Below are 27747 nucleotides of genomic sequence, written 5' to 3' on the forward strand. Positions count from 1 at the left end.
ATCAAAGCACAGATCAATCAGGGACCTCGAATCGAACAATTAACCCAAGCAATCACAAGAATTTCAATCAGAGAACCAAAGGATCCGACAAAAAATACCATCGAGAGGCGAACCGAAAGGCGAACGAACGACGGAAAACCATAGACAAATGGCATCAGAATTTAATTCAATTGCAAATCCCATATCATCCTGCGAGAAAAACACACACAGAAAGTGGAACCGAACGATGAACGATGTTCTAGGAGAAGGATGAACAAAAAAAAAAAACATTCAATTATGAATTCCGAGAAACAGCTTTGAACAGAATAAAAAACCCAAAAAAAAAAAAGAAACAAAAGTAAGAGAAAAACTACATACAGGGGAAAAAAGCAGTTTTATTTATCCAGCATTTGACTTTGAAATGATGAGAATGCTAAAGCAAAATGTTACAAACAGCAGAGGGAGGGAAGGGGGGGGGGGGGAGGGTTCTCCCATCCAGAGAGATAAAATTTCATTTTGTCTGACATTCATAAGTCACATGCCCCCGAAACACTGCCACAGAGGAGACCATTTCTCCGAGTATATTTTTGTAGACCTTTTTTTTTGCCCTGTTGTTCGGTTGGTTACACAGTTTGTTGCAAAAGTATACGCCTGCTAATTAAATTGTGACTCTGTTCTAATATCTTGTACCATTTCGTTCTCATTGCAGCAGCAAAATCTGGCAGCCTCAGTGGAACGAAAGTGGAAATATTCTCCAAGAATTTGGTAAGTGCAATCGACGGGGAGAAAAAAAAGAAAAAAATTTGAAAAAAACCTTAAAAAATACTTAAAATATCTTAAAAAATTGGAAAAAATCTTAAAAAGTACTTAAAATATCCACAAAAATATTGCTTACTCGGTATTTTTTTTTCAATGAAATACCAAAAAAATACTACACCGGGAGAGGGCAAGGTAATCTATTTGTCATCCTGAACGCCTGAAGCTCTTATTTTCCTTCGAAAATCCCTTAAAATTCCACAAATACAAATATTGATCGAGAAGTCCTGCAGGAATGCAGGAGGCATCCCTTGAAACACATCAGTTGAACTATTAAAGAGACCCTGAAGGTGGGTGGGTAGGTGTACTCTCCCAAGTCCAGTGAGGTTAGGTGAGGTCAGAGGGAACTTTCCATTTCCACCTGATAATCGTCTCAATATTTCATACGCCCCGTGAACCCAGGAACTCGTCGAATATTTGATTTCCGTGCTCCTTCATCAACGTCTAATCCCCAGTGCCCACTTTAATGCTTCTCCACTTGCCCCGCGCACTTGAACCCGAAGCCCAGCGACTCGATTCGCCACCCTCTCCATCCCATCTTGTGCCGCTCCCACCCCCTGTCGACGCTCCTCTGGCAAATCTAACCAAATGCCAACACAAATTTTGTTTGCTTTTTGTATTAGGTTGACAAAAATCAACACCCAAGCCGCCAGGCAGTCAGGCCAGGCCAGGCTAGGGATTCCTCTCGCAGGAGATTTATGGGCTACAGGCGGAGGTGGAGGCCTTCGTCTCTCTTGCTTTTTGAGCTGTTTGTCTTTTGCAAATGTTGGGCAATATTTTGCGGTAAAAGGTGAATTTATTAGCACTACTCCTGCTCCTCCTGCTGCTCTCCCTTCTGCTCTTCCTTCTGTCCTACTGGAAAAACTTCTTATCGCCAGCACACATTTTTCATGGACTTAAGATCTTGACAAATCATAAACAAAATGCACACCAAAATGAGTGAGAAATGGATGGAAAGAAGAGGCAGGGGCAGGGCCATCTCTTTCCTTTAATCAAATCCCAAACAAAATGTCAATAAAAAGCCACACAGAACCCATAGACAGACCCGAATAGATGGAGATGCATATCAAAGGTATCGAAAAAGAGGATGGGGCGAGAGACAGTTAGGCACACAAATCTCCACATTCAAAGGCCATTCCAGCATTCCAGCATTCGCCGATACCCATTCCATGGTCCACTTTATGAAATAGAAAATGAAAATCTTCATGGCTTAAGCCTCCACTAACATGGAGATGATAACCGATGGGGGGCGGGGGACATTTGGGGGCACCGCAAGATACGCATCTCTTGAGGATTGTGTTGCCTCTTCAAAATTCCGTTTCTTTTCTTCATTCGGTTTTCGGTTTTCGGGTTTCCCTTTTGTTAAGCCGATTTCTGGTTGACTTTTTTCTGTATGTCTCTCTGTCTGTCTCTCTGTCTGTCTCTCTGTCTGTCTCTCTGTCAGTCGTGTGTGTTGCGACATAAAACACAATAAAAGTGAAATAAAAAGCACACACAAAATCTTGGCCCTCTTCTGCTTTTAGGCTGCGATGACAGTCAAAGAGGGAAAGAGAGAGAGAGGGAAAAAGGGAATGGATGTCAACGCTATCATTTTCGAAATTCCAATAAGTTTCCATTTGCGCGATACATTCGGAAAAAAGGTTCTGTTTGATGAACAGATTGGGAACAGTACAGTGGAACAGTACAGCCCTCTGCACTCTGGAAAAAGGCAGTTGTTTTTGAGTTCGATTAAAGGAGATAACGTGTATGGATAGACAGATATAAACCGAGCTATGGATAGACTCTGAAGATGGTCTTGATGCCCATTCACATGAGCCTAATGACGTTGATTCACTTTCAAGATGTTCTATGAGTGAATGTGCTTCACGTTCCACGTCGCGTGGGATTGTGGCGCTATCCGACGTGCGACTTTCGTTTTTGAAGTATTACAATAGTTGTTTCCGAAAATTGCATATTCATATAAATATCCAGTATTTTATTTGTTTTTTTTTTGTATTTAGGTTGTATTTTTATTAGGTATTTTTTATGACATTTTTATAGTATTTTAAACAACAATTTCATTTGGTATTTTTTTTTTTAGTAGCTATGAGTACTGTTTTTGGTACTTTTTCGTGGTATATTTACTAAGTGTTTTTTTCAGAGAAAATTTGGTATTTTTAAAGAATTGAAAGAAAATTTAATAATTTAGTATTTTTGCAGAATTATTTTAATATTTTTTATGAAATAATTTAGAATTTTTTCCAATTTTATCTAGTATTTTTTCAGAGTAACTAGAGAATCAGAGAATTATTATGTTTTCTAGAATTAATTTAGTATATTTTTCCGAATCAATTTAGTTTATTTCAGAGCTAATTTAGTATTTTTTCAGAATTAATTTAGTTTTTTTTTGTGAAAAAATTTAGTAATTTTTCAGAATTAATGTAGTATATTTTCTGAAATAATTAAGAATTTTCCAGAATTAATTTAGTTGTTTTCTGAAATAATTTAGTATTTTTCAAAGTTAATTTAGTATTTTTCAGAATTAATTAAGCATTAATTTCATATAAATAATTTTGCAGTATTAATTTAGTAGTTTTTCCATTTACACTTTTAATTTAATGAAGCGTATTTTCAGTGTAGTCTTAGATGAGGTTGTTAGTATTTATGTAGCAATTTTCAGCTTATTTCCTCAATATTTTTCTAGTAATTATCAGTATTTATTGGGAATTTTCGCAGTATATTTTTATAGACTCTTTTCAGTACTAAGTATTTATTTAGTATTTCATGGATTTATGGGATTTTTACAGCGAAGCATTATTGCCTCAGCATCAGTTGCCTTTGCGGCATCCCTATGTAAGGCTTACCTTCCCTCAAATATCATTGCGAATGGCTGCGAATGATAACAGGGTTCCATTGTTCCATAAAGCACTGCTTAGACCAGATATTTCCTACATTCAATATACATATGACTAAGCTTAACTCTTCCATTAATCCACTCTTCAGAAGCAATATCTCTCCAGAACCCCGGAACCTGAACCTTTTCCCCTACGTAATCCCCTTCGTCAGCCCAATAATTGTCTCCCCTTTCTTTGTGGGCGCATCCTCCTTCCTCTCGCATATTTTCCTTAGTTTTCCAATGAAATTTTCTCATTCATTTGATCAAATATTTGAATGCCGAAGAAGTTGAAAGAAAAACAGCTGGCAGAATGCATTTCCCTTTCATTAAGCTTCCAATTGTTGTTGTTGTTTTTAGACACTGCCACTGCGCGGTGTTTTTGTTGCTGTTGTTGCAGCTGCAACATTCGCCCCCAAGTTGTGGCCCACATTTTGTGTGTTCGGTTCATTTCGGTTTCTGTTTTTGTTTCTGTTGCCGCAGCTCCCCTTGCTGGCCAAGAAAAAATCAGCTTCCACTAGAGCGCTTGTGGCACGAGCTGCTGGCTGCCCGCCGCCCCCACTGCCAAAAGTTTCGTGTATGTATGTTAATTAAAGTCATTACGTGGAGGACGCCACCAACGCCAAGAGTCCCAAAGTCCAAGAGAAACAGATGGCAAATGTAGTTGCTCGCTCCACTCGCCAGTCCGCCATTCTGCCAATCCGCCACTCTGCGGCTCTGCGGCTCTGCTCCTTTCCGAGATGAGTGGAGCATACGCTCTCTCGGGACCCTGTGCCTCATCCTGTTGCTGGATTCTAGGAGCAGCAGCAGCAACAAAGTGAAGCCAAACGCTTCGCCAAATTGGCCAATTTTCATATGCATGGCAAGCAGGAAAACCAGCAGAAGGACGGACCATCAGCAGCAGCAGCAGCAGCAGCTCAAGGCACAGACCCCCCCCTGACGATGGAGGCTGCCTGGGAAAATCTCCTCTTTGGCATTGACAACAATGAATAATTTTGGTTAGGACGATGGGCGATGGGCGATGGGTGCTGAGGGCGAAGCATGAGGTGTGCGTCGTGGCAAGGGCTCTGAATGGGTCTAGCTAAAGGATCAGGAGCAGGACGAGGAGGAGAGGCGTACAGCGGTGTGGTGGCCTGACTGCAGACGCCACGTGTCAGAAGCATTGTTCAAATAATGAAACATGTGAAATGACTGCACTGATAGAAATCGAATTGGAGTTATGTATATTTTGAAATTTAGAAGTGGGAACAGTCTTAGTGGGAACAGTTTTGGGTGGGAAGAGTTGATGAGAAAAGTTTGTGAGAACAGCAAATTGCGAAAAGTCGAGTGGGAACCAGTTGAAAAATGGATCATTGAGTGGGAACAGCTAATGAGAACACTTGGAAAATAGAGCCAAGTGAATGTTAACAGTTAACAGGTAGGAACAGTGTTTAGGGAACAGTCAATGGAAAGGGAACAAATCGACTCGTCTCCTTATAATCGATTTACCCCGGACTTCCACTGGCAAGCCAGACCCCGAAAAACCCCGCCCTTATTTCTGGCAGTGTACGAGGGCCGTGCTTGGGTGTGTGGCCATCATTTTCCTTTCATGTGCCTCCTCTAATGATGCACAACATGCACAAAATGTGTTAATGACAAACCAACTGGCGACGGGACGGGATGGGACAGGACAGCACCATGGTGGGGGCTCATGAGCTCTCCTTTTTTTGTGTGCCGAGAGCGCACTCGATGACTGCCTAATGAGTCCATGAGCCCCCGAACCTGTTGCCCTTTTGCCAAGTGCTGCGTGGGGGGGGGGGGGGGATGGCATGAGTGTAGCAGAAAGAACCTCTTGCCTTGAGATACTTTTGCTTTTCAAATCGAAAACTGTGCTGCCTGCTGCCTGCTGCCGCTGCCTGCTGCTGTCGGGGCCAAAGTGAAGCAAATTAAATTGCAGCATGAAATCGAATTGCCAGCAGGCAGCTGAGGCATTCAAATACAGAACGTGGATTGGGGCTGCTGGGGATGTATCCATAAGATACATTCAATGCTTTGCTGCTCGGAACTCCTCTCATTCTTGCAGCTGCTGCTGCTGCTGCTGCTGCCCCCCGAGGACGATGGACGGAAGAGGATGAACCCAAGATTCAGAAGACTTTAAATTGCTTTTGCCAAACGGTGCAGCATCTCGTGCAGCATCGTCCCCACCTGAAGAGCAGAGGGGGGTGGCACACGCACACACACAGAACACAGCGACTAAGGGAAAAATAATATAAGAAGAAAAAAAAAAATTAAAGAGAGTTCTCTACAAAGTGTTCGATTAAAATAGATATTTTTATGGCTTTTGCATTCGAGTGCATTAGGCGAGTGGTTTTTGGCCAAGGCAAAACCAGGGGGAAGGTTCGTACATCGATCGCTTATTTATATGGTACTCATGGAGAGGGAGTCTACAGTAGAAGAGAGTCATAGATACTATCCACATAAATATGTATTTGATATATATCATCTTCAACGGGAAATTGAGCTTCCAAGGGCTCAAGGACTCAAGGCATGCCATCAAATGTCCATCCAAAGGGCTAATTTTATTTAAAGTTTTACAAAATATAAACATAAAATTGAACAAACTACATATAGAGTCATACAAAAATGCTCAGGAAAATTTGCGAAATACTAAACAAAAAAAATAAATAAATAAATAAAATAAAAAATAAAACTATACCAATATATATATATATATATTTTTTTTTTTAATCATCGTAATTTTTCCTGTGACTGTTTTATAAATTGCTCCAAAACAGGAAACAACAAATTGTATTATTAAAAAAAAAGATAATAATAATACCAATATCTAACTAAATATTCAGTAAATAAATATAATACAAAAATATATATAAATTTAAAAAAACATATAAATAAATATAAATATATATAATATTTATAAAAAAATAAACATATATAAAATAAGTACTGAAAAAATACTTCAAAATGTCGTTCCATAAATTTGTAATCAAATTGTTGAAAAAAACTGAAAACATGAAAAATAAGTATTGGAAAATACTTAAAAAAAGTACTAAACATATATATTGTGTAAGCTTTAAGATTCCTTTTGCTTTTAATTGCAATTTCAATTGCATTTCCCAGCAAAAAAATACCCACAAAATACCAGCAATCATTTGAAAGTGGCAGTGCCTGAGCAGAGATTCACGGGCAAATGTTTTATGAGAATCCCTGCCCAAAAATCTTAATTGAAAAATGCATATCAATTGCGATATTGGTCTGGTGTTTGCGGAGTTTTTCCTTTGGTTTTTAGGCAGAAACGACAAAAGCAACTCAATCAGTGCGAATACTCGTATCAAAATGTTGAACAAATGCAGCAAATAAACGGCATATTGTTGCCAGTGTTGTTCTCTGTTATCAGTGTTGTTTCTGCCGTTTCTGCCATTTCTGCTGTTTCTGTTGGCCATTTTTTATTGTTGGCAACGCCTCGACAAGACCACAAACAACTCGTTAGAATTTGCATGCAAAATGCAATTGCCCAAAAACAAAACAAAAAAACGTAACAAAAACTAACAGCAAAAAATACTAGAAAAATCCCAGAGAAAAATGAGAAAAAACAGCTAGAGAGAGAGAGAGAGAGAAAACAGAAATCCAAACAAAAAGTAAAAGCACAAAAAAAGGAAAGGAAAAGCAAATACGCAGAGGCACAAACATTTCCGAGTTTTGTTAAGGATTTGAACAGAGATGGCGATAGACCAGATAGAGGGCGTCGGAGGGTGATAGAGAGAGGTAGCACGTGGCAGAAGTATCTGCGGGGCAATGCAAATTGGGTATTGCAACAGCAGCAGCAACAGAGGGGGAGGTGGAGGTGGCGGTGGCGGTGGCGGTGGAGGAACAACCCATCTAAACATTTGACTATATGGCAGCCGGCGGATGGCTATCAATTTGATATATCAATCAGAGGCAAAACGAGACTAGAGACTGACCAGAGTGATGGAAAGGGGGTGGCGGGGGTAAAGTAAAGGAAGAGGAAATTCATTTCGATATTTGAATACCCTGTAGGATGGTACGTGGGTTAATGGCCGTGATGGAAGCAGTCGAATGTGAAGGCTGTAATACTAGGCGCATATCAGATGCGGTTTTCCCATTATATATCGTACGGTTTTCTTTATTCTTTCGTCTAAAAGTCAAACATTTGATTCCTCTGCTCATAGAAATATTTTGAAAAATCCTTGACCGCACTAGATTTTGGTTTAGTATATTCAGTATTTTTTCAGTATTTTCTTGTACTACTTTTCTTATTGTATCTATTTAGTATTTTTTGTATATATCTAGTATATAATATTTTTCAGTATTTTCTTTAAATATTTGTACATATTTAATAGTTTAAGGTATTTATTCAGAAATTTTTTGAACATACATATGTACATATATTTCAGTATTTTTGTGGGCAGTTTTGTTGTTAATATTTGTATTCAGTATTTTTAGGTATTTATTCAGAACTTTCTTGTACATATGTATATTTCAGTTAAAATAGTATTTCAGTATTTTTTCAGTTTTTTTTTTTAAATATATGTTTTTAGTATTTTTAGGTATTTATTCAGAACTTTCTTGTACATATATTTCAGTCAACATAGTATTTTAGTGTCTCAGAATTTTTTTTTAGGTAGTATTTTTTTAAATATACATATGTATTTATTTTTTTTAGGTATTTATTCAGAACGTTCTTGTACGTATATTTCAATCAACATATATTCAGTATTTTATTGCATTATTATTTTTTTTTTAGTTTTTTAAAAGTAGTTGTTCTAGTATTTTTTATATAGATATTTTTGCATTATTTATTCAATATTTATGTAATTTTTCATTGCATTTAAAGGGCTCTGAATCCCTCGTTGTAAAAGGTCTCAGTTCGTGTCATTCGAAACGAATGTGGCCGTTCGTTTATGGTTAACCAGCCCTCTGAACACCCAAGGGCCATCAGCACTGAGCTCCACTGTATTCCTGGCCAATTACTGCCTTCATGCCCATTCGCGCTAACGTTTCTCTGAGGCAAGCCTTGATGAATCATTGAGATTCGCTGAAGAGATCTTTTACGGCCCTTAAGCCCTCGAAATGTTCCGAGTTCATCATAAAAAAAAAAATACCATTTCGGGGAGGTTTATATTTTCTTTAATTTCTGTGTTTCCCTTGAAGGCGTTCTAATAACCGATAATAGCCGCGAGAGAGAGAGAGAGAGAGAGAGAGGAAGACTCGGTTTTTTTGTTCTTTCGGTGGCTCTGTACTTGCGGCAAGCCACATGTAGCATGTAGCATGGAGCATATACAGGTTTTTGCCAGTCGGTCTGCCTGTCTGTCTGCCTTCTAGGATTATCTTGGACACACGCTGGGGGCCAGGGCCAAGGAGAGGGCCCGGGGAGAGGGCGACTCATAAAGGGATCTGACTCTCCCACTGATTGATTTATGTTTCCCCCTGTGGCAGCGGCAGTGGCAGTGGCAGTGGCAGTGGCACTGGCAGGCACCAAGGGGCAGCAGGCACTCGTCACTAAACATTTTTGTTGTTGCTCCTTGGTCCTCCTCCCACGCTTGGGCTTCTTTCTGGCTTTGCCGCCGCCTCTCCTTTGACTGTTAATAGCTTTAATGCTGTTTTATGGCATTTCGTGGAGAGAGCAACAACTGATGGGGCATGTGGCATAGACCGGCATTTGGGAACTGGAACTCTGGTGGCATGCCAGCGCCAAATGTTTTACATGCGTGCTATTGCTGTTGCTGTTGCTTTTGCTGTTGCTGTTGTGGGTCCGTCCCGGCTTCCTCTTCCTCTTCCTCTGCCACTTATTGTGGCAACAATGTTTTCGCATAAATAAATTGGAATTGACTGTGGGGTGGCGGGACAGGGGGCAGGGATAGGGGTGTGGGATAGCTCTGGTAAAGCTCATAATTCCAGCTTTTATTTGTGGGATTTTGGCATGGAATGTCAGTCATGCACCGCACCGCTGCCCCATGCCCCATGCCCCATGCCCGCATGCGCATTCGGATGCTTCCATTTGCAACTCTGATTAATGGCCATGTTTTCACTCTACCTCTTCCACAGATGATGCCCCACTACTAGAAGGAAAACCTAAGCCCAAATACAGAGAGCAATCTCCACAGAGAGTGGAAGGACACAGAGAGAGCGACAGAAGGACAGAGAGAGCGATTCCAGATCGAAGATCCCAGTCAAGATTCATCATGTATCCGGCCAGTGCCAGCAGCAGTGCCGCATCTGCAGCATCCAAATTCCAGAATCGCTGCGCATCGCCACAGTTTGCCAGCTTTGCGCCGCCGCCACCGGGCGACTATCCGCATCCGCATCCGCATCCGCATGCACACTCGCATCAGCATCAGACGACAGCCGCGGCCGTACACAATGCCCCTGGCGGCGGTGGCAGTGGCGGTGGCGGTGGCATTGGCGGCTCGATGCGTCATCCTAGCCAGCGCTCCACCTCGGCCACGGCAGCGCATCAGATGACCCTCAATCATGGCGGGCACGGCGGCCACGGCGGCCACAATCACGGCCATGGCGGCGGCCTGAGCATGGGCCATGGCACGGCCGCCACACTGGGCCACCATCATCATGTGGGCTCTCATCTGATGTATCCCGACGACATGGACAGCATCGAGTTCTGCATGCCAGCGGCGCCGTCGTCCTCGTCATCGTCCTCACAGCAGAATGGCGGGGAACAGCTGCTGTTGGGCAGCAGCCACGGGGAGGCCTTTACGGAGCGTCGACGACGCGGACACAGTCGCCGGAGCAACCACAAAATGGACGTAGAACAGCAGGTGAGGATACGTGGCGAGAGCCCTTCGCTTGGGGGAACAATACGGCGACAAAACATGGGGAATTCCTTGGATTATGTTCCCCCAAGTGAGAGGCTGCCTTCCACTTAGGGGACTTTCCATTGAGCTCCATTGTTCCCCGCAGCGAAAGGTATCCTTTTCCATAGAGAGCCTTTCACTTGAAGCCTTGAAAACGTGACAAATGTTCCCCCAAGTGAAAGGACACAGTCCTATATCTTTCTATACACTCAACCGATCTCCTCTCTCTCTCTCTCTTTAGGTGAAATGGTCCCGCAAGAACATTGCCGCCACAATGGAACGCTTTGAGCCCACAACCAACACACAGTCCTCGTCGTCCACCTCATCGCTGGACTATGGCTTTGCCGCCGGCGTTATGACGCCCAGCAGCAGCAGTGCCACGCCGTCGCATGGCGGCGGCGCCTCTGGTGGCGGCATGTCCTCCACCCCCTCGCTGCATGTGGCCTTCAACGGGGGCGGTGGCGGTGGCGGTGGCGGCGGCGGTGGGTCTGGTGGTGCTGCGGCTGGGGCCAGTGGCGGCGCCGTTGGAGCAGCTGCTGCGGCGGCACCGTTTAATCATGTCTACTCGTACGCCTATTACGAACCAGGGGCGGCCAAGTGCCACACGAATGTACCCGCCCAGGGATCCGCACAGGCCCAGGCCCAGGCCCTGGCCCATGCCCATGCCCAGGCCCAGGCCCAGGGACAGATGCAGATGCAGATGCAGGCGCCGTCGAAGAGCCCGCCGAGGAACTCCATACGCGCTCTGTTGGCCAAGAGCTTCCGCTCGAAATCATCGTCACACAACGGGGGGGGACAGTCCACGTCGTCGTCGCCGAGCGCCGAGGATCGGGACAGGCACACGTACACCACCCGCTACGGCACCACCGAGAATCTGTACGAGGAGGTGAGCGAGCAGAAGATCCGCAAGGTCCTGTCCGACAACCGCATCGCCTCGTCCAGCGTGGGGAACGTCAAGGAGGAGCAGCGCCGCGTCCAGCACAATCATTTCCGTGTGCTCGACGAGCTAAATCTCTCCCTGGAGGCCCTCATCATGCCCCCAACGCCCCCAGATATTAGTCCCAGCCATGCGATAGCCGTCAACGTCGATGAGATGGGAATGGGCATGGGGATTGGGATGGGAATGGGAATGGGGCCCATGAGCTCCGCTGCATCCTCCGGCAGCAGTGGCTTGGGACAGGCAGTGGCCTGCTCCTCCTCCTCCTCCTCCTCTGCGGCGGCGGCGGCGGCGGGGGCGGGGGCGGGTGCAGCGGCGGGGCCACCATCCTCTCTGGTGGCCAACAGCAGCAGCAGCAGCCAATCGAAGACCGCCCAGAGGCCACGCCGTGGGGGATTGCTGGGCGGTTCGGCGGCCAGCGCCAGCGCCAGCGCCAGTTCGGCCTCGCATGCCAGCCTCGAGAATCTGTCGAGCACTCTGAACAGCATGGAGCTGAAGGATCATCATCATCATCACCAGCAGCAGCACCAGCAGCACCAGCAGCATCACCAGCATGGACACACGAGCAGCAGCTGCATCAATCCGGAGTTCGATGAGGGGGATCTGGACAGCGGATTCAGTGGCAGTGGCAGCAGCAGCGGCGCCAGCTACAATGAGAGTCTGCGCTACTACAAGTCAGCCACGCCCACTGGCCACAATCTCAATCTCAATCTGAATCTGAATCCCACGCTCCACCACCAGCAACAGCAACAGCAGCAGCAGCAACAGCAGCAGCAGCAGCATCCCCTGAACAACAACAACAACAGCAACAGCAACAACAACAACACATTGCCCCACAATATTCGCAGCTGCCGCTCATCGACGGCCTCCGGGACATCTACCTCGAAGAGCAGCATGGCCAGCTGTGGCGAGGATCAAGGCATCGCCGGCATGGGAATGATGGTGGGCTCTGGAGCTACTGCTGCTGCTATGGCAGGACCCACTGTGGCTGCTGCTGCTGCTGCCGCTGCCGCTGCCGGAGTGCAGGAGACCAGCCTGGGCTCCCTGTCGCCCTTCCATTATCCACGACGCTGTTCGGCCGATCAACAGCGTGCCTCCGGCCGATCGATTGCCTCCGGATCCGGCATGGGAGTGGGTGGCGGAGTATCCACAGCGGTGGCCATGTCCGGGGCAGGCAGCTACAGCCTCAGCAGCAGCAGCAATGTGGCACTGTCCACCGGAGCGAAACCCAAGAAGAATTTCTGGACCATGAAACCGTGATGCTACAAAAAGGCGCTGCGTCACATATGCAAGAAATGGACTATTGTCATGGTGAGTCACATCTCGATCAATGCATCCTATAGAACATGTTCCCAAGTCCAGATATAGCTTTATCTGTTAGGGTATCTTTCTTGAAGAGAGTCGGTGTGGCTCTCCTCCGGCAGACGGCGCTAACATTGAACGACGAAGAGTGCAGAACGTGTCGTCGTATCATGTAACAGAGGCATATCACAGACGTCTCGTTGTCCTTGCTCGAGCTCTTATAGTCCCTGAGCCCTAGGCGGACAGACAGACATGGCTCAAACGACTCGGCTATGGATGCCGATCAAGAATATATATACTTCATGGGGTCGGAAAAGCTTTCTTCTGGATGTTACACACAAATCCTTTGCGCCTTTTGAGTATCGGATATAAAAAGTGTGATTGATGGGTCGTAAATATATGTCTTATATTATTGCTGCTGGAATGATACTTTTTTGAAGACCCAAAATATTGTTAAATAAATCTTACTTGCTGGGACGTAAAGCCATAATTTGTAGCGGAAAAGTAAACGATTTTCATTCACAGATTGCATGAAATATTTCGATATCTATATCATAAGAATTGGCACTGAAAACTGGAATAAAATTGGGGGTAATAGATATCTTTATAGACTTGTATAACATCTTCAGAATAATATTTCACAGCCCAAACTGCATAAAAAAGCAATGAAAATCTGTTTGCTTACACTAAAAAAATGGTATACTCGTAATATTCATTAGAAATCTTCTTCCCTGTGGAATCATAGAATATATATATATAGGTGTTCCTTGAGGTATTCCCCGTATAAACCTGATATCCTCTGCAGCATCGAGAACACAGATACAGGTACCTGATCCCACTGCCCCATCATCCTTTTGTGCTGTGAATCCTTTCTCTGTGTGTGAAATATTCAATGCTTTGTATGGGGACACCGTTTTGTCATTTAAGATCATATTCCATGATTATCTACCCATCAGCCATCATCGTCAAACGTGGAATATTCCCACACCCAGCCCCACCCTCGGGCGAGGGGGCTCGGCAATCTATAGAGAGCACTGGTTTTTCCGGGCGGCATCAATTTCAACTTTTCAACTTTAATCATAATAAATTTGCGGCCTGTTTTTCGAGTACGAAAGAGAGTCGAGTCGTCCGGGAGTCAGGGCCATTGCCAGGGCTTCGTTTCAAAAGCAATGAGGCACTTCCGTTGGACTCATTCAGGAAGTGGCACAGAGAGAGAGAGAGAGGAAGTTCCAGATAGAAAGAGATGGGCAGCAGTGGCAGCGGCAGTGGCAGCGGCAGCAAATCCACATTCCCAAGATAATAAATTTATTAACTTGCAACGAGAGAGAGAGAGAGAGAGAGAGAGAGAGGCCCAACAGCAATACACACACAGCTAAAAAAAAAACATCATCATTATGTGGGAGGATTTCACCCTCTCTTATAATGCCATCTACCATCTCTACCATCTCTATCCGCTCAATCCTCCCTCTCCCTCTCCATCCACTCCAAAAATGAATCAATTAAAACTGATTGAACGCCATAGATTCCCAGCAGCGGCAGCCCCTGAGCCTCAGACTTCGGGCTTTGGGTTTCAGGCTTCATCTTCCATTTCGTAGCCGAAAAATAAAGAAAAATTAATTTATAACCGAAAGAACTGGGGTAATCCGGAGATCGCTCATCAGACACTCGGCTACATATGCCCCCATTTTTATAGCAATGGTCACGGGGATTACCAAAAGCAGTGGATGGCATGGGATGGGATGGAATGAGGGCACAAGATGCAGCAGCAGCAGCAGCATCAGCAGAACAGACGACGACCATTAAGGCGCCCGTCGAAAGGCGAGACAAAACCCAAGATACTCCCTCGAACCTCCCCCTACCCATTCACGGGGTGTGTGAATAATATCGTTATTCATTGCATTTTGTTATAAATCTGTCAATTTGCACAATTGTGCGTGCGGAGAGAGAGAGAGAGACGAGAGAAGGAAACCCGGAATGGCATGGGATTCTCGATGCAATTCGACAGGCAACCGTCTGCAAGGGGGTGGTGGGAACACACACACCACAGGAGGAGGGTGGAGGGCAACCACACTTCAGCCCCTGCACAGCATGGCCGCAGGGTGCGCTGAGCGCAAGTTTCGGGAACCATAAAAAATCTGTTGCGAAAAATACTCGAAAATGCCACGGCCTGGCCGGAATACACAACAATGTTGTTGTTCCTACTCCCGCATTAATATACGCTATAATGCGAGAGAGGGTATCACGAGTATTGCAAGAGGTCTGCTGTCTGAGGTTTGATGTTTGATTACGAAAAGATACCAGATGCCACCTGAAACGAGCCCCCCTGAATCGGATCTCCATATCATATTATTTGCTGGCGGGCAGTGGGTATATCCTGTGGTATTTTTTGGGGAGTTTATAAAAATTGGTATAAGAAATCTTTGGAAAATCATGGACAGTTAATTACTGTTTTGTTGGGAGTTCGGTATTTATTTGGGATTTTTTTTCTAAATTTTTTGTAGTATTGCTTAGTATTTATTTAGTATTTTTAGTATGTTTTAGTATTTTGTTAGTATTTCTTTGGTATTGTTTAGTATTTTTCAGTATTTTATTGGTATTTTCATTATTTATTTGGTATTTTTTATTACTTTTTTATGAGGTATTTTTAATTATTTTTTTAAAGTATTTTTAGTAATACTGATATTCTTCAGTATTTAGCTGGTATTTCATGTTCCCAAGTCCAGATATAGGTTTATCTGTTAGGGTATCTTTCTTGAAGAGAGTCGGTGTGGCTCTCCTCCGGCAGACGGCGCTAACATTGAACGACGAAGAGTGCAGAATACTGATATTCTTCAGTATTTAGCTGGTATTTCATCCCGCCATGTCTCAAGTCGCCCTCCTGTTCTTGTCACCCCCGTCCTTTCGCTTAGGAGAGCATTTTTCCACCGATTCAAAAGGCGAAAAATATATGTCAGGGTATCAACAGATTCGTTGCTCCATAGCGACAGCCTCTGCTCTGTGGTGCGTTTGTTGTCCGATGCGTTGATTTATATTCGAAGCTGCGCTGAGGCGCAGCTAATTTGCCTCGGGTGTTAAGTAGCATGTGAAGTAAACGGTGGCAGCGCAGGGCAGGGCAGAGCCCAGTGCCGAAAGAGAGAGAGAGAGCCCCTGGAGAAAGGGATCCGGGCGGGCGATGATATTCATGAGAGCTCTGAAAGGGGAAAACTCAACCGTCCATTCAATGCGCCCCGTTTTTGAATGCGCGAATGTGCATGTGTGAATGGTCCATTGAGTGACCAAGTGGCCCGGGGAACACCACTCTCCACACTCGAGGGGGTTGGGCGGCTGGTGGGGGAATTCTTAAGTTATTTATGGGATTGGCTTAGTTTTCAGATTCATTCATGCTCATAAATTCATTCAGTTTTGTGTACCATTCAAAGGCAGCACTCACCTTGAATTCATTTAAAGATTTCCCACTAACTTTGGGCCTCTTTAGGGCTTCTGGGGACTATTAACAGAAATGCAAACGAAAATGCCATGGAAAATCTCGGAAAATCTCTTTAAGCCAACATTTTTGTTGATTTTTGATTTTTCTCTATGGACGATACAGAACTAAACGTTTTTCCAAATGTCTAAATTGTTGGAAACTTTCGTCTGCCTTGGCTTTCGGCCTGGGTTATATTTACGTATATATTATTTGCATTTCGCCTCCCAGCCAGAGGGACATTCCTGCTGCATTCACCTTGAACTTACTCACTCGCGACCAACGCCTGCCGACCCCGACCAATCATTCCTATTCATTCCTGTTCGTTCCTATTCAGGCCCTTCATCGATGGCATTCAATTTCGTCCATTCACAGAGAGGAGTGCACATTTTTGAAGTACTTGCGCTCCTGCCAGACATCACATAACATCCTCATCGCCATCATCTGGGGAATCGGCAACGGAATAGGATTCCCCCTTTCTCTCATACGAGTATGTGAGTGTGTTGGTTGGGTGACCGAAAGTCTATCTTGAAACGATTTGTGCACACTCGATTTGACAGTCAGTCAGTCAGTGCCCCATGCAACATGCCCCATGCCCCATGCGCCACTTCCTGGAGGAGTCCGTCCCTTTGAATCGTTTAAATGTAGCCAACAATAATAAAACATTTTAAACTTGCGGCAGCGGCTAATAAAGGGAAGAGAGAGAGGGAGAGAGAAAAGAATGGTACGGGCAAAGCGGAAGGGAAATGGAGAAGGACGGACCCAAGCGAAAGGAAGAGGAAAAGGAACTCCGAAATGAAATCAGAGCCACATCGAAATGGGGAAACGTGTGCTGCTGCTTTTGGCCAAATATGAAAATGTATGTGGGATATGGGAATGTGAATGCGAATGCGAATGCGAATGCGCCCCAGGACCACGAACAGAACGATGCCGGGCGATTTGGGGATTCCAGAGCTGGACAATGCCGCATATAAGTAATGAAGATAAGGCCAACAAGAAGAAAGAAGAAGGGGGTGGACCCGGAGAGAGGGAGAGGGAGCCCCCACATACGAGTATGCAGGGAAATCGGGCATAAACATTCACTTAGCCATAATAAAAGAAGAGCAACGTCAACGGCAACGGCAACGGCAACAGCAGCCAAAATACTCCGCACGTCGACGTTCTCAAATGAACAACATTTCTATTTAAACAGCCCCCGGAGGCCCCCCAAAAGGAAGGGGAAAGAAGAGAAGAAAAAGGCAGGAAGGCATCAGACCTTCGCTCAGAGGTGGGGTCACTGCGGATCCTCGGGGGCAAAGCGAAATTTGTCTGAAGTTTCGCTCTTTTGAATGGAGAAGGACCCCCCCCGCCCCCACCGTCATTCCAGGGCTCTGATTTTTTTTTCTTTTCTCCATTCCTAGAGCCAGATTTCCTTCGACTGATTAAAAATTGAATGATGAAGGCGGCCCACTATCGCCCCCAACATGAAGGAAGGATATCCAGCATAGAAATTTTTATAGGACTGGTGGGTGGGCAGAGGGGGGTCCAGAAACTACACCGAAAGAGAAAGTTCCAGTTGGAGTTTAAAGACTAGAAGCCCACCATTTGATATTTCTATTGCTGTTCGGCGGTTCCTTGTTTTCGGTATCTTTTTTTTTGCCAGTTTCTCAAGGATAATTTTTCACAGAAATCGTTTGATTTGTTACATATTTTCATCACTGCATTTTTAATAATTTTTCGACTTGTCCATTTGTACTTTTTTAGCTTGGTATTTTCCTTAGTATTTTTCGAATTTTTTTGTGATTTTTTAAAATTATTTTTGGGATTTATTGTATATTTACTTTATAGATTTTTTTCACTGAATTTTTGTATTTTTCAGTATTTCAGTAGTAGTTTTGGTATTTTTTGTATCTTAGTCTATTATCTAGTATTTATTTGCTTATTGGTTTCTCTTTGATTTCAGTAATTTTTGGTATTTATAGTATTTAATCTAGTATTTGTATGGTATTTAGTGATATCAGTAGGATTCTCCAAAATGTGTCTTTCACTTGTATTTTTCTGGTATTTTTATGGGTATACATCATGTTTTTTGTAGTATTTATAGTATATTTTTCGGTATTATATCCATGGGGCTATTCATGGCCCTTTTTTAAGAACTGTTTAATCCACCGAATAGTGCAAAAATGGCTTACACCCACTCAACCCATCCGTCCAACGTCCCCCCCTCCCCCAATACTCAACTACAATGCAAAGGGTTTCGGCCGCATAAATTTTTGCGAGTGTATCAAAGTGGAGGAAAAGCGAAAACCTTAACCCGCTGGCGCCAAAGTCGCAGTCGCAGTCGCAGTCGCAGTCGCGTGGGTAACACAATAAATTTGCAAGGACAAGGCCTGGTATCGTACGAGTGCGAGTACGAGTCTGGGCCTGGGCATGCGGCATGGGGCACGGGGCATAAGGCATGGGGTCTGGCGGCAAGGCTGGCAAGGCGCCAGGCCATAGTCCAAGGGAATGGATAAGGCAAGCGACTGGGTGGACGGATGGACACACGAACGGAATGGCGTAACGTAACGTAGCCGAAAGGAGGAGAGCCGGAGAGCCGGAGGACCGGAGGACAATGGCAAGCGTTAAGCAATAACACAGCTCTGAGGGTGGCTCAACGGTAGCTGGTGGTGACATTGTCTGGATTCCCTTTTGTACACACACAGGAGTCAGGAGTGCGAGTATATGTATGTGTGTGTATCCCCCCCCGTCCTTCCTGTTACTTTTTTGGGGGTTGTCTAAACCAAAATCACCCACCATTCCGGGCTCTGGCTCTGGCTGTGGCTGTGGACTCCCCTTGTTCGGCCAAAGTCCTCGTCGTCTAAGAAGAAAACTGTAGTAAATAATTCTTTAAAGATTTAGAGACACTCCAGCCAGCACAAGTAGAAGCGAAAGGCAGTGGCGGGCACACCCGCACAATTGCAAATTTTTATGAGATATTCACGGGGGAGAATTACTCATTGAGAATGGGGCAAGAGAGGAGAGGGAGGAATGGGAGTCTGGGGTGTGGCGCGTGCTTGTCGCGGCTTTTTAGCTATTTTCGTCATCGCTCCCAGTCGCAGTCGGAGTCGCAGTCGGAGTCGCAGTCTCGCGTTCATCGTCTCGACATAAGCCGGCCACATATCAAGATTAATTTTTTCCAAGATAATAAATTCAATGCAGATTAAATGGCAGAGACCATTAAATTATCGACTTGAGGTTCGGTTCGGTTCGGTTCGGTTGAGTCTTCTCCGCAGCACGCAGCACGCAGCACGCAGCTGGTGCGTGGGATGATGCCCTCTGGTATGGATAGAGGGGTTGAGTTTGTGGGATTGGGTTCTCTGGCTCTGGGCTCTGGATTTTGGGACCCTGATGACTGCATTAACTGCCAAACGTGCGTGAAGAGCAATTGATAATAGTACGACCCCTGAGATATGCTTTCCAAATGGTTTTGCGCGAAAGCAAACGAATCAGAGCCTCATTGTGCCACTCATTTGAATAATTGGAAAGTGGAGAAAGTGGAAAGGAATCATCTTTAATTTGACATTGAAAACGTGAATGTGCTGAGAGTCGCATAGTTTGAGAGTCTTTTGTTCTTTGATTTTGGAAATAACTAGACGATTGGCTTTTGATTGATTTTTTATTGGATATTTGTCGTAGGTCTTGGGGTTATTTATTTCAAGATTTTTCGCTTGCGGATAAAGGTAATTGGAATATGTTGATTTGTGGGTGCATTTGCTATTTTGTGGTATTTCTTTGGTATTTCGAGTATTTATTTAATATTTTATGGTATATAGTTGATCTAATCAGTATTTATTTGGTAGTTTTTAGCATTTCTATATATTCTAGTATTTTTCGGATCAAATATTTACTTATTATTTTGTGCTATTTAAAGTATTTATTTGATATGTTCTGTTTGAAATATGATCAGTATTTATTTGCTAGTTTTGCTAGTACTTGTATGTATTCTATGGTATTTTGTAGTATTTTTCGGATTTAATATTTAATTAGTGTTTCGTGGTATTTAAAGTATTTATTTTATGTGTTCTAGTATATATTTGATCAGTATTTATTTGCTAGCTTTTAGTATTTTTATATATTCGATGGTATTTTTTTTAAATCCGAAAAATATGATTTAATATTTACTTGGTATTTTGTGGTATTTTTTGTTGTTGGTATTTCAATCATTTATTTGGTATATTCTAGTATTTAGTTTATCTTATCAGTATTTATCTGGTAGTTTCTAGTATTTGTATATATCTGATGGTATTTTTTATATTTTCTAGTATTTTTTGGTATGTTATAGAAGTTTCTAGCAATTTTTTGACATTTTCTACTACTTTTCATATATTCAAGTATTTTATTGGCGCCCTTGTAAAACTATTTTGAAATTACTTCGATTGAACACAAGGCCAAAAATACGAGTATAAATATAAGAAGGCCTTTAGATATCTCCATGGAAATCATGGTTTAACTTTCACATTTAAAATCCATGGTAAGATTCCACAATTCTGTTTACGAATCTCAAAATTCAGCTAAAACACTTTCTGAATCTCTCACTTAAACTATTTTTCACATTTTCAGCCAAAAAAAACGCCAAAACGTAGAGCAGACGTGAAACATTCTCATAGTTTTTCCGGAACAATATTTGGCGCCCTCAGCGGGGAAAATACTTTTGTTTTGGGATTATCTTCTCAGGGATCTTCTTTCGCTTGTCCGAAAACCACTATCCTTGGCGCTGGGTCCTTTTGCCAAAGAGAAAGTTATAATAGAGATGTGCAGCTCTTGGACCAATCTCCCATGCTGTCGCTCTCTTCTCTAGTGGAATGAGAAATGGGAAAAAATGGCAGAATGGCTGGGCAAGGGGGCGGGGGCAAAACGCAACGCAGACACATCAATTACGAGAGAGAAAAAAACTGAGAGAGGGAGAGAAAGAGATGTGGAGCAGCTTCAATTGAACGCGATTTCGTTGTCCTTTCTGCCGCTGGCGCTGGCGCTGGCGCTGGAAGAGGAGGAGGGATATCAACTGTTAAATGCAAACGACAGTCCCCTACCCCTCCACCACCAGCCCCCCTCCACCTTATCTAAGCCCATCAATCAGGGCACAAAACGAACTAAAAAACAAAACAGCAAACACATACGAGAGGGAGAGGCAGAGGGAGAGCGAGAGAGAAATAGAATCTCAAAGTCAATTTTTGTTCTTTTTTGGCAAACAAACAAACCGATTGACGTAGGCCTTCCTTCCACTGCCCCTCCCCGTTCCCCGCTCCCCGCTCCCCCTCTTTCTCTTTTCCCTTTGCTTAATCAATGTGTGGCAAGCAGTGCTGCAGGGGGCACGGGGCACGAGTGAGCGAAATGTCAAATGCGTTGATTGGAAAGCCGCCAGCGCCAGCGCCAGCGCCAGCGCGACTAAAAACGCCAGCAAAATCGCGGCCTGGCCTCGCTCGCTCGTAATGTGAATGAGATTTGTAGAAAATCGCAAGAGGGAAGAGCCCCGAATGAGGAGTGGGCGCCCTGCCAGACCGCACAATCAGTTTCCGTTTCCGGTTGCTGGCCGCACAATTAAGCGCGTCGGCGGCGGCCATTTTGTTGCTTCTGTGAGAGGACCCCATGGACGTGGCTAATAAACAAACGAGGCAAGAGGTGTGCGCCCTGTGCGGTTGTTCTTTCGATACCCTTTTCACGAGGGTTGGGGTATGATGCCCTCCAGAGACAGCGGATGACTAAATGTTCTTGCAGATAGATCGCAAGGGCTATACGAACGAGAAAAGGGTACTCTCGCCTTCGAACTCTTGGCCCATTCAGTTGTTCCTTTCTTGTTTTCGCATTGCCGTTGTTTTATCATACTTTGGTTTCGGCCATTCGCTTGTCGTTTGGTCCTTGGGTCGCTTCATTAACTGTACAAAAAATATGTACATATACGCCTCGTATACGGTGTGTTTTTGTATGAAAGGAGGAGGCGGCAGCGTGTTGTCGCTCTGTTGGTGCTTCACACCTTTATTTGTGCAGGCGCTTTTATTTTAGTGGGTGGAGGGGGAGGGGGCGAATGGGGTTGGGGAATGCGTTTTCGTTACGGTTTCGGGTTTTGGGCTTTCTGTTTTGGTTTTTCCGTTGCTGAAGAGCCGGCCGACAGCCACAACAACGGGAGTCCCTCCATGGTCATCGCAATGCGTGTACATACGCTGGAATGTTGTTTGACTTGGGCTCGGGCTCGGGCTCGGGCTTGGGCTCGGGCTTGGTCCCACCAGCAGAGCGACGGATTGCATTCCACCGAAGGTGGGTGGTTTTTTGGAAGCCAGCACCGCCCAGCCCGGCCCGGCCACCCATTGTGCCAATTTATGACCTGTCAGAAATTTCACTGCACAACAACCAGCCCCAGTAGTCGCCCCCGCCCCCGCCCCCGCCCCTAAAACGCCTTGGAACAACACACAGCCTTTAAGTGCAGTCGAACGAGGGCCGCCCCAAAAAGCAGGCAATACTTTTGCCACAGCACCGGGCGCTGGAAAGTAGGCAACGATTTCTTGTTGCATGACATTTATGACGGCAGGGGAGCTAGGAGGTGGCTGACCCAATGCCCTACGACCTTAACTAATCTCTGATAAAGTACGAGTATGCGTGTACTTTGGTCGGACTTTGGCCCTTGGCTTGGCTTTAGTTTTGCTTAATTTCTAGAGTGTGACCTTTGAACCAATTTCATAAGCAAACAGCGGCATAATTGAGACCCATACAATGCCTGAGGACCGTTCAGAGTAGTCCCAACCAAGCAGGGCTTTACCATTTCCTGCCCCAAACCTCAAACCTCATTGAAATTTCGATTAAACACTGCCCAAGCCACTTGATTAGGCCCTATCTTTAGTCACTAAATCTAACGTTTTGCCTTTATCCTTTTGGCCGCATAATACCAGCCGTAAAACTCCTGTTTCCTCTCTCGCTCAAAATGATCCATTATATCCATAGCATCCATCCACTCCACCTCCCCGCTGACATCCGCCCAACATCCAACATCCAACAGGGACATAATCAGTATTAACTCTGGTCTTCCTGCGTGGGGGGCCGGCGGGGACTGCCCCCTGAATGCTTCTGCTGCTTACGACCCAATTCATGTTTATTGCAGTTTATATAAAAATTGAAACACGCCCATTATCCTCCCCCCACCCAACCAGTGCCGCCCCCCTGCCCTGCTTCACAACCCACAGGTGTTGGATATTTTCGAAATATTTTTACTTCCTCGAGTTTTTCTTTCCGTTTTTTTTTTTCGTGAAGCGCAGATTTAATATTTCCGCACTATTGTCGGGGCTCCCCTTTGCTGGGGGAAAGGTGTTGCCATGACATTGTCAGAGAGGTCTGGGCGGAGGGGGAGGGGTAGGGGTGGGGGGGATGTGGCACACATGTCACATGTCCATGCCACGCCTTGCTGCAAAAAAAAAAAAATAAACGCCCAATATAGAGAGACAGACAGAAAGGAGAGCAAAGGACGCTTTTTTATATGAAAGGTGCCAACCCCTGCCCCCCTCCCAAACCCTGGCCCCCCGCTCCACGCTGGTTCAATAACGCTTTTTGACGGCTTTTGACTTTTTGGCATTGTTGTTGTGTGGCTGTGTTGATGGTTTTTATATTTATATTGAAGGTTTTTACACAAAGAGACAGACCCCCCCCCCCCCCCCTGCATATGCATTTGTCTCTTTCTCTCTCCGTCTCTCTCTGTTGCTCTCTGTGTCTTTATTTTTATGTGGATTTTGATGTCTGTGAAAACGCAACGAGGCACACAATGACCGAAAAGCAACTGACAGCCGCCGCAGCAGCAGCAGCAGTAGCAGACAGTCCCCTTCATTCTTTCATTCATTCATTCATTCATTCATTCAGTCAATCATGCAGCCATTCAATTTATCGTTGACTTAACTTTTTGATGGTTTGCAAAATGAAATTTATGTGCCCTCAAAAAAGAACCAACTCTCACCTTTGCTCGCTCTCTGTCGGCCTCTTTCTCTCTCTCCTTTTGTCGAGGGGGGGGGGCACTACCCTGGACCTTTGGCTGGTCCGAGCCCGGGCCCGAGCCAGAAAGCCATCGAGTGTTATCTTTGCGGTCGCATCTATAATGGGTTTTGTCACGTTGCAGACGAGACTGGCCCCTGCCTCCACCTCGCCTCCTGTCTGTCGAGGCATGAAAAACTCACGTCGACATCAATAAACTTGCAACAACAACGAAAAATACATAAACGAAGTATATGAAAATGGAAAAGGCAAAAAGGGTACAACTGTTGCGTGGCGGAGGTGGCGGTGGTGGCGGGGGTGGCGGGGGTAGGTGGATATTAGTGCTCTCTGCATGTTTCACGGGCTATTCCAAAATACATTTGGCCCGTGCGTTTAAGCCGCTTTCAAAACTCCTCGTGTCTGCCTTTTAGCTGAGGCTTAAAATTCCAGCCATCCCCCCCCTTCGTTTTTGCCACCAAATTTGTGCCCATTTGGGGGGCGACAAGTGCATCAAATTGTCAGCCTTTTTCCAGTGTTGACTTTGACCGAACCCCAAAAAACATAATTGTTAAAGTCCAGGCAGTGGCAGTGGCAGAGGCAGTGGCAGTGGCAGAGGTAGAGGCAGATGGTAGGGCTTCCCAGCAGCAATATTGCGGTCAACAGTTGGGGAGGGTGCCCAAGAGATGGGCACCCAATAAAAGTACATGCATGCAACAATAAATAAATTAGACCAAGGTGCGGTACGACAGCACCCAGCCACCCAGCCCCAAATCCGCCACCCAAAAAACCAAACCCATCATCCGCCAACACTGAGCAAATAGATGTATGAAAACAGGAAGGAAACTGATGGCGAATGGCCTTCAAACCGCAAGAAAAGTATGTCTTCAAGACCACAGATGCAGATACTTTTGTTTTTAGATACAAACGGTTAATTTTGTGTATCTTGGGGGACAGAAATCCTACGAGAATCTTCTCTGAAACATCAGTGCCTCGTCATGCACACGACATGTATTTTTCCGCTGGATAATCTCTGAGTGATGCGAGCCTTGGGGAAAGGGAAACAACCTGGTGTCAGCCTGCTAAAAGCTTGATGCAATTTCTCTCAGTGTTTCGCTATACAACGAGGCTCACTTAATAACGGGTTAGGCAGGTGGTGGTGTGTGGTGCGGTGTGAGGGTGGGCCACGGGGCTACCGTTTTGTTGTCTGCTGCTCCGGCAGTCAGATGCAATTTATTGATAATATGCGAGGAAGAACAGGAAGAGAGAGAGATGAGGGTGCGGCAGGCAGGCAGGCAGGAGCAGAGGATACCAACTGGAAGTCAGCGCCAACTTTATGAGAATGCGACCTTTCTGCCATTATGTTGGTTATTTACACACACACACACACACACACACACACATGCACCCACATGGCCGCATGGACACAGATGTCGAGGCAGTGCGCCAAAAGCGGCAGCAACACACAAAATTTGTTGCCACAATTTGTGCAACAAATTTCAAAGCAGACAATATTCCAGTTGGTGTCAGCAGCAGGGGCAGGGGCAGGGGCAGTGGCAGGGGCAAAATAAAAGAAGAAGCTGCCAAAAGTCAATTGCTTGACTTGACCGAAGGACCCCAGAAGTACCCAGGACTGGTTGAACCATAAAAACCATAAAACAGAAGAACAGTCGGAGATCTACCGATGGAAGATGGATGGATCTTATAATTTCTTTAAAATTAAAACTAATATTTGTATATCCTATGGATTTTGCTAATGATATTCGTTTCACTGTCTTCTGTTCGTTTTTCAGGAATACAATTCAAAGACTGCCTCATGCCATGCCATCCACTATTACCACCAGCCCAGCAGCAGCAGCAGCAACAACAGCAACAGCAACAGCAACAGCATTAGCATTAGCAGCAGCAGCCGAAGCCGAAGCAGAAGCAGCGGCCAACATCAGCATCAGCCGTTGACATCGTCAGCGTCAACGTCATCGTCCTCATCATCATTGCAGCTGGCCGGTAGTCGCTATGCCCTACACAAAGATCCCAAATATCCTTTCGAGCTTGTCGAAAACGAGGCTGACGCTAAGGAGGTGGAGGCGGGTGATCACGACGATCCGGAGGGTGGTCAGGAGCTAGTAGAGTATCAGAGATATGCCAGAAATCAGAAGCAACGTTACTACGGTCACACTGTCGGCCAGAGGAGTCGTCGACGCTACTACAAATACGATGCCGTCGAGGAGTGTTGCCGCCCGATATTCCAGGATCAGCAATGTGACTCACTCACAGACATGTTGTAAGGGGGGACGGGGACTCGGGAGGTGGGAGGGGATTGGAATGGAATGGAATGGAATGGAATGAATGAGCGAATGAATGAATGAATGGAACGCAAGGTACCTATTAAACAAAAGTAACTACAGAATGGAAACGCATTGCGTACGGAAAGAAATGGAAAGAACAGAGAACTGCCCCCTCCCTGATTGCATGCGATTAACGATAAGCGATAATAACGATAGCCGATTACGATAACGATGTTGTATGTTGAATAGATGTATATCGATGTTTTTTCCTGGATATGTGGGGGCTGATGAACATTTTAGATCTTTAATCGTTATTAAGCACAGAATTGATCAATATATATATTCAAAATATATGTATTATTAACCATCTGGAAGATCTGGCACCGCTATAAATGTATCTACATAGATTATATATATATATATATATATACCCATGCACACAAAAACACACACACATATATATATATATAAATTTATTCATGTACATATATACAATATATATATATATATATATATATTAAAAGCCAATTTTTTTTTTTTAATCGCATCCAACTAAAAATACGAGAAGAGCGAATGAGGAGAGAATTTTTTTGAAATGAATGTGGAAACTAGATCTAGAAGATTGCACCACAAAAAGTTGTCTAAAAAGATGATCATATAAGCATATATATATATATGAGTATATATATATATACATATAAACCATACTATACAGAAAATATATACATTTAACTATATATACGAATCGATTTTTTTATTTTTTTTATTATTATTTATACGCTAGCAATGCTTGTACATAGAGTAAAAATTGTGGATTATAAACTATGATAATATTATAATTAATAAAACAGAAGAATATTTAATAACAGGTGTTTTTTTTTTTTGTGGTATGTACTTTTAAGATCTGAGTGTTGAACGAATTGTAAATACATTTGACACATAAACAATTTAATTGAAGCACAAGAAAAACTAAAGAGAAATAAGCTTAAAGTCAAAGAAAGAAACCGCAAAATATTTGTCATTAAAGAGTCTTGATTCGAGTACGAAAAGGCAGAAAATGCATATGAAAATACTAAAAGAAAATCGCAAGAAAATGGAAAAAATATAAATGTGTATTTATGTGAATGTAGTTGAAAAGGAAATAGAAAAAAAATAACGAAAGCAAAGCAAAAACCGAAAACCGAAAAAAATACAAAAAAAAAAAACAGTTGGCGTTGGATGTTGTTCCACTTACTTATTGAAAAATGTGTCTTAAGAAAATGCATATATGTATGTAACATATGAATAGACATGCCTACATA

The 27747-nt window shown here is 44.3% G+C and overlaps 1 protein-coding gene across 1 annotated transcript; it reads left to right on the forward strand.

The window, feature by feature from the left end:
- The first annotated feature begins 692 nt into the window (after window positions 1-692).
- LOC6597458 (homeotic protein female sterile) lies at window positions 693-26487 on the forward strand. Its single transcript, XM_026993491.1, is given in 5 exon segments — window positions 693-744; window positions 9731-10458; window positions 10736-12201; window positions 12238-12742; window positions 25955-26487. Coding segments are annotated over 4 exon segments (3054 nt in total). The 5' UTR covers window positions 693-744; window positions 9731-9867; the 3' UTR covers window positions 26447-26487.
- The last annotated feature ends 1260 nt before the right edge of the window (window positions 26488-27747 follow it).

The sequence above is a fragment of the Drosophila persimilis genome, unplaced genomic scaffold (genome assembly GCF_003286085.1).
Source record: "Drosophila persimilis strain 14011-0111.01,24,50 unplaced genomic scaffold, DperRS2 tig00000841-arrow-arrow-pilon, whole genome shotgun sequence".
NCBI classification, from domain to species: domain Eukaryota; kingdom Metazoa; phylum Arthropoda; class Insecta; order Diptera; family Drosophilidae; genus Drosophila; species Drosophila persimilis.